This window comes from Sus scrofa, chromosome 12 (assembly GCF_054392235.1).
Source record: "Sus scrofa isolate SSC_HxYL_T2T_F1_AM1 chromosome 12, Sscrofa_HxYL_maternal_Yorkshire_Landrace_v2.0, whole genome shotgun sequence".
NCBI lineage: Eukaryota > Metazoa > Chordata > Mammalia > Artiodactyla > Suidae > Sus > Sus scrofa.
Genome location: NC_139394.1, coordinates 15,406,538 through 15,414,359, shown reverse-complemented (window position 1 = coordinate 15,414,359; position 7,822 = coordinate 15,406,538). Strand labels below are relative to the sequence as shown.

Below are 7,822 nucleotides of genomic sequence, written 5' to 3'. Positions count from 1 at the left end.
CATAAATATCTCTATTTAAATTTATTTATTTATTTATTTTTGGTCTTTCTGCCTTTTCTAGGGCCGCTCCTGTGGCATATGGAGGTTCCCAGGCTAGGGGTCTCATCAGAGATGTAGCCGCCGGCCTACACCAGAGCCACAGCAACTCAGGATCCGAGCCATGTCTGCGACCTACACCACAGCTCACGGCAACGCCCGATCCTTAACCCACTGAGCAAGGCCAGGGATAGAACCCGCAACCTCATGGTTCCTAGTCGGATTCGTTAACCACTGAGCCACAACGGGAACTCTTCTCTATTTAAATTTTTATAGAAACTAAAATTTTACTGGAAATACAGCTCTTAAGAGAGGGTATTTTCCTCTCAATTAGTCCATGTATGTGAATGAATATTATTTTTTTATTAGAGGAAGACATAAACACAGAAAACTTGTTCACCTACGGAAGTGGATAGGACTGTGAGGAGTTTGTTACATTAAACAGTGTCACTCAGTCACTCAATTCTTTGAATTCTTTCTTTTTTTTTTTTTGGCCACCTGGAAGCACATGGATATGGAGTTCCCTAGCCAGGGATCAGATCCCAGCTGCGGTTGCCGTCTACACTGCAGCTGTGGCAACCCTGGATCCTTAACCCACTGTGTGGGGCTGGTGATCAAACGTGCGTCCTTCTTTCTGAGTTTTCTGTTAACAATCACTTTTATCACTAAAAACTATATATATATAGTCTTTTTAAGGTCACATGTGCCCTAACTATTGAGGTTCCCACGATAAGGATCGAATCAGAGCTGTAGCCGCTGGCCTACACCACAGCTCATGGCAATGTCGGATCCTTAACCCACTGAGCGAGGGCAGGGATCGAACCTGCGTCCTCATGGATACTAGTCAGATTTGTTTCCATTGAGCCACAACAGGAACTCCACTAAATACTATATTTAATGATATATTATCTAACAATTCAATACAATTTTTTGCTTAGTTTTGTTGAAAGCAAATTATTGGAAACCATTTAAATTATAAAGAGATGTTACCTAGATTCTGACCCTTCCCCATTTCAAATTCAAGACACTTATATATTTAAGGCTAGATTAGCATTTGCCTTGGGACGCTCGTGGGAAAAGATGGAAACAGAAGCTGACAGCCACGCTGGCGGGGTTGCTGCCTGCTGAAGACCAATCCTCTAATTCCAAGCACTTCTAGAATGGCCAGGAAAGGTTGACTGAAGCTGGCCTGGTCCTGAGTAGAGCGGCGTGTCCGCCGTCTGCCCTTGGTACGCTGGGAGAACAACATTCCAATTTAAAGGAGGCGTTGGCGAAGCAGGGAAATAAAGGGGTTTCCCTTCGGCGCAGGCCCGTCCGCAAGGCCCGGGAGCTCAGTGCCGCGAAACGCAGCAGGCCCTCTCGTAAGGCAGACTTTTCATTTTCACTCGCCAACGTGGAGAATCCGGTCAGAATAGCAGCTGCAGTGGGGAAGTCAGAGCAGTCACGTAAGAGGTTTCACTCTCAGAGACTTGGCCTAGAACTTGGAGGCCTGCTGCACAGTACGCGAGCTTTTAAGCCGCCCACACCCCGATTCACCCGCACTGCGCCGTTATCTCTCTGACTGACATCTTTGTCAGCCAATGACCTTTGTGGCTGTGAAAGCGCCTGCCCCCTGGAGTTGGGCAGAGCAAGTAATCGGAATGACAACCATACGCACCAATAGCAAGGAGGTTTCAGAAGCTACGGGTACACTAGCCAATGAGGAGAAGGAGCCGTTCGAAAGGACGTGTCAGGTAGCCAACGGCCGGCGCCGCTGAGGGGGTCGCGTGGCTTCCGTTCTAGAGGGTGGGGCGGGGTCTCAAACGGAAGGTGGTTGTTGTCCGAGCCGAAGCAGGTTTGAAAGTGGGGGTCGGGCTCGGCTGTCGTTGTCTGTAGCAGCGGCCCCGCTTCCGGGCTAGGCTGTCCGTACCCGCCCCCGCCCCGCCTCCCTTCGGACCCCTCCGTCCCAGGCCTGACTCCCTGCCCGATTCGCGCCCCGCCCGCCGCAGCTCGCTGCCGTCCCGGCCCGCACTGCGGCCCCGCCGCCGCCACTATGTCCCTGCACGGCAAACGGAAGGAGATCTACAAGTATGAAGCGCCCTGGACCGTCTACGCCATGAACTGGAGCGTGCGGCCCGACAAGCGCTTTCGCCTGGCGCTGGGCAGCTTCGTGGAGGAGTACAACAACAAGGTGGGCCGGGCAGGGGCTCGGAACCCAGCTAGAGGGACGCGGGCACCTGGAGCGCCCTTTCCCGGCCGGAGCTCAGACCCCAGGACCCTCCTGCGGACCTGCCTTAGCGCCACGGAGCGGTTCCTCTGTGTCTGGCCCTGTGCAGAGGGTTTCGCTCTCGTCTCATTTAATCCTTGCAGCATTCCTGGGTAGTCAGGAGTGTAGTTACCCGCATTTTACCGATGGGGGAACTGAGGCACCGTGTTGTGACTTGCCCCAGTCAGACAGCTATTGCGTGACGGAAACAGGTCTCAAACCCAAGTTTGCAGCGCAGAGCTGTGCCGTTTATCACGCCTATCCCCTCCTCTCCTGCAGCTTCAGTTGGGGGGCGGAGGAGGGATGAGGGAGTGATGGCTGCGAAGAAGATGCTGGAGCCCCGTGGTCCTTCTCCCCTGGCCACACTAGATTTCTATTAGGACTGTTTAGCAGGTTTCACCGCCCCCTGTTCCCTGGATTTCCCCAGCCTTTCTGCCGGGATTGCCATTGCTATTGCTGCCTCATATTCGTCCTCTTCAAAGCTATCTCTTTTTGGAAATCTTGCCAATGGCTATTGTCTTCTGCATAGAAAAGGGTGATGCTTGCCATTTGTTTTCTTGGCATCTTTCATGCTGATACAGACAAGTAACCTGGAGTAGAAGTAAGTCTTTCTGGACATCCACAATTTGAGAATCCTTTTTAGAAGCGCGGTTAATAGGAGGAAGCTTGAAGCTGGCAGTGACACATAAATTTAGTTTTGGAAGTTGAATAAGTTAGTGGAAAGAATTTTCTTTCCATTACTCCGTAGTTTGCCATTTATTGTATTAGAGTAAGCGTTGTGATTGACTGATAGTGATCAGAGCAACTGAGAGCCATGCTTAGTGGTGTTTAAAACCTGTACACCTGCTTGACACCAGGAACAGTCTAATTTAAGAATAAATTGTGGGCAGAGGCATGGTGCAGGGGAAAAGGCCAGGTGCTCTAGGATTAGGCCTTGTCTAGTCCACTGATTAGCTGTGGGACACTGCATAGGTAAGTTTTATTATTTCTGACCCACAGTTTGTTGTAGGAAAGAAGTCCTTTAGAAAACATTTGAGCATTGTAATTTTGTTTGCAGGTTTTCAGGAGCACATCTTAGAATTAGATCTTAAGGAGTTCTGGTTGTGGCTCAGCAGTGACGACCCGACTAGGATCCATGAGGAGGCTGGTTGGATCCCTGGCCTTGGTCAGTGGGTTAAGGGTCTGGCGTTGCCAGGAGCTGTGGTGTAGGTCACAGACACAGCTTGGATCCCAAGTTGCTAGAGCTGTGGTGTAGGCCGGCAGCTGCAGCTCCAATTTGACCCCTGGCCTGGGAACTTCCATATGCTGTATGTATGCCTTCCCTCCCCCCAAAAAAATTAGGTCTTAAATTTTTTGTAATCCTTTTTGAGAAATTGATGAGAACAATGGACTCTTGTTGCCCAGACATCCCACATACACACTTTACAAACAAATCCCTGAAAGTATGCACTGATCTCGGAGTCCACGATTTCCCACAGAAACCAGAGAGTCCTGAAAAGACATAGCTTTATTTTTCTTCTGGAGCCTCTTTCTTCCTTATGGCACATAGTGGACCGCAGAGCTGCTAAAGTGAAATTCAGGGTCCTGATGCGTAAACTGAATTAGTAAAGTTGAGAGCACTAGAACTGTTGTTTAAGAATACATGTTTAAACAAAGGGGGGGTGGTAGTAAAATACATCTTTCAAAGGGCTTGAGTCTTTTCACACAGACGGATGGATTTTTTTTTCTTGCAAGGTCAATTTAGGTAAGCAGTAGCAGCCCCATTTCTAAGAGATGAGAAACCAAGCCACAGTTAGGCTGCTGGTAGAATCAGTGGAGTAATTGGTGTCAAACTTTGGTTGCAGGAACTCTGCCCCCAAATTTATCCTTTCAATTATGGAGCTCCTTCTTTGTGCCAGGCACGCAGGCAGTGTGGTTTTAGTCGTAAAATGCTAATTGATAATCCCAGTAGTAATAGAATAAGCAGTTACCTCTGTCTTAACTCACTTGCGTAATGTGGGCAACGTGGTGTCTTAAAATGGTTTTTGTGTCCCCTGCCCCAGGTCAGAGTTCTTGTGTGTGTATATGTGTTTGATGGACAGCTTTGGCAGTCGGAAGCCAATAGACCTCTGTTCATAATTATGTTTTCAAATGCATAAAATACATGGGATTACAAAGGAAACCAACCATATGACTCATAGTTACTAAAAACATTTTTTGGAGTTTTCTCATGGTGCAGCGGGTTAAGGATCCGGTGTCGTCACTGCATCGCCTTGAGTTGCTGCTATGGCTCTGGTTCAATCTGATCCCTGGCCCTAGAACTTTCGAGTGCCGTGAGCATAGCAAAAGGCAAAACTATTTATTTTTTTTAGAAGTAGGTTAGAAGAGGTTTAGTGAATATACTGCTAAGGGAAGCAGTGGGCAGGAGAGCTTGTCTGTCCTGGGCTAGTGGTTTGGGCTCTTTTTATTAAGGGAACTGGCTTCTGACTGTCCTGTCTCAGTTTCCCCCATGTAAATAAGGGATTGAAACATGGCAGTTCTGAAAAAAAATTTTTTTTAAGTGGTAATGCGTACTTTTAAATTAACTCATTAAATCACATCAACCATTTTAATCATTAATTTTGAAGTACCCATAAGGGTAAACAGCATCTCAGTATATTCACTGTAATGTGATAGGAAAAACATCGGTGATTTCTATTGGTGACAAATCAGATATGGATGCTGCTGTGAGTAGCTGCCTCCATTTATAATGGAAGGAAATGCTACATTTCAGCTAGAGGTTGTGAAAATATAAAAGTGATTTTCCAACTCATCTTCGTCAACATTAAGATGAGAAACCCCGCTGTAGAGGATTTGTGTGTAGGAGCTGGTGGCCAGTAAATCTCACTTTATCAAGCTCAGTTTTGGAGAAACTTTGCCAAGAAGGTGCAAGAGTTCATAATTTAGAGGAATTTAAAAATTATTGGTTAGGAGTTCCCCTCGTGGTACAGTGGAAACGAATCCAACTAGGAACCATGAGGTTGTGGGTTGGATCCCTGGCCTTGCTCAGTGGGTTAAGGATCTGGCTTTGCCGTGAGACGTGGTATAGATTGCAGAGGTGGCTCGGATCTGGCGTTGCTGTGGCTTTGGCATAGGCCGGTGGCTACAGCTCCAATTGGACCCCTAGCCTGATACAGCCCTAAAAAGACCAAAAAAAAAAAAAAAAAGTAAAAATTATTGGTTAAAATTCTCAAACCTTGGAGTTCCTGTTGTGGCTCAAGGGTAACAAATCTGGCTAGTATCCGCGAGGACTTGGGTTCTATCCCTGGCCTCACTCAGGCAGGGGGTTAAGGATCTGGCATTGCCATGAGCTGTGGTGTAGGTCTCAGATGCGGCTCAGATCCTGTTACTGTGGCTGTGGTGTAGGCTAGCATCTACAGCTCCGATTCAACCCCTCGCCTGGGGACCTCCATATGCTGCAGGTTCGGCCCTAAAAAGACCAGAAAAAAAAAAGGAGTTCCTGTCGTGGTGCAGTGGTTAACAAATCCGACTAGGAACCATGAGGTTGCGGGTTTGATTCCTGGCCTTGCTCAGTGGGTTAAGGATCCGGTGTTGCCCTGAGCTGTGGTGTAGGTCGCAGACGTGGCTTGGATCCCGTGTTGCTGTGGCTCTGGTGTAGGGCGGTGGCTACAGTTCCAATTAGACCCCTAGCCTGGGGACCTCCATATGCCACGGGAAGTGGCCCTAGAAAAGGCAAAAAAAAAAAAAAAATTATATTACTCTTTTCCTGTAGTGAAATTATTTGCAGTTGGATAGAATTAAAAATGTTAGCATTTCAAGAACAACTTGACTTCCAGGTGTTATATCATCTGAATACATTTGGGAATTGTTGCAAAGAAAAGAATTAGATTCTATCAACTACACCTGGAATAAAGAGTCCCACTCTTGGTAATTGTGTTTTCTGTCCTTTTTTTTGTGGTCTCGGCTGGGGATTAGAACAGCACTGGTGTTGGAGCAGTGGTTTTCTAAATTTTAGTGGGTCCTCTGAGAGACTTGCACATTCCTGGGCTTCACTCCTGACGTTCACAGACACGCAGGTGATTCAGACACAGGTGGTCCCAGGGGCCCTCTAAGACCATCACCCTGGAGTTACCTTCGCATCTCTGACCAAAGGCGGGAATGCTTTTTGCATCTTCATGAGCCCAACATTGATTCTGCCCTTCTGGCCCATGGAAAAGCTCAGTTACCAGAGGGCCCCTTTGAGGTAGCCTGAGTTGAAATTTTGGTCCTACCAGTTTTCAGTTTTGTGTGGCCTTGGGCAAGTGAAACTCTGTGCCTCAGTTTCCTCATCTGTAAAAGGAGGGTTCTAAGGAAGGTCAAATGAGTTCCTCTATGTAATGGAGTTAGGAACTCTGCCTGGCACATAGGAAGCGATTTAGCAGTGTTAGCTGTTTCTACTTAAACGTCTTCGCTGCTGAACCCGTAGTTGAGATATCACCAAGGAGCATTATATGGGTATTAGGTAAATTTGACTTTTGTATTTTCCAGAGAGAGAGATCAGGGCCGTATGTCAGAAAGTTACCTCAAAAGGTCATTATATTTGGAGTTCCCTTCGTGGCTCAACAGTTAACGAACCCGACTAGGATCCATGAGGATGCGGGTTCTATCCCTGGCCTCGCTCAGTGGGTTAAGGATCCAGCGTTGCCAAGGAGCTGTGGTATAGGTCTCAGAAGCGGCTTTGGATCCCGAGTTGTGGCTGTGGTATAGGCTGGCAGCTACAGCTGCAATTCGACCCCTAGCCTGGGAACTTGCATATGCCAAGGGTGTGGCCCTAAAATAGCAAAACAAACAAACAAACAAAAACAAAGGTCCTTATGTTCATTCCTTTGCCTTTTAAAGACCCAGGGGGAAAAATTCTCTTGGATCCTTTCAACCAAACCCACTTGGTGGTTTTGAAGCTTCTTGTCAGATTCCAAGCCCATTTTCTCTTTCTACCTGGCACAACACAGTAACTCTGATAGAAGAACTCTAGTGCTTCTCCTGAGTTTCGACAATATCTGTGGTCTCTCTTACCCCCTGTTTTATGAGGAAAGATGGGTTACAGTTCCCGGGCTTTTCTATTTCACTGAGTCGCATGTTTCAGCGTCGGTTTTGAATAGAATTGGCAGAGTCATGTGGGCTTCTTTTGCCCTAACGTTTAACTAGCTGACCATTTGTGCCTTAGGATTTAGCATGTGGAAAACATTTTGGAGGTTTGGAGGAGAGGAGCCTAGGTATGCCTGGTGCCTGTAAAGAATACTGGTACTAAATCTGGGTAAGACTACCTCATACTTGAAATACACATGGGATGAAAGCTTGCCTTGTCAGCCTGTGTTGATTCCTATGTGATCTTTAATACAGTTACCTTATCTATTTGGCACATAATAGATAAAGTCTGGCATTTAGGTTTTTCTTTCTCAGTATTTGTGGCATCCTTTCAGGACTCTCACTCGTTCATTCAACAAATATGTGCTTTAACACACATGTGTTTTTGCATTGCGATGATACTTTCTGTTTTCTTTATTAGCAAATGTGAGATTGGCA

The 7,822-nt window shown here is 46.9% G+C and overlaps 1 protein-coding gene across 2 annotated transcripts in view; it reads left to right on the top strand.

The window, feature by feature from the left end:
• The first annotated feature begins 1,836 nt into the window (after positions 1-1,836).
• Positions 1,837-7,822, top strand: part of DCAF7 (DDB1 and CUL4 associated factor 7) — a 31,393-nt gene continuing 25,407 nt past the window's right edge. For both annotated transcript variants that reach the window (XR_306464.4, XM_003131294.5), the window contains exon 1: positions 1,837-2,206. Coding sequence is in view for 1 of the 2 variants with exons in the window: in XM_003131294.5 (XP_003131342.1) it covers positions 2,069-2,206 (138 nt within the window). In the remaining variant the exon portion in view is untranslated. The remainder of the gene's footprint in view (positions 2,207-7,822) is intronic.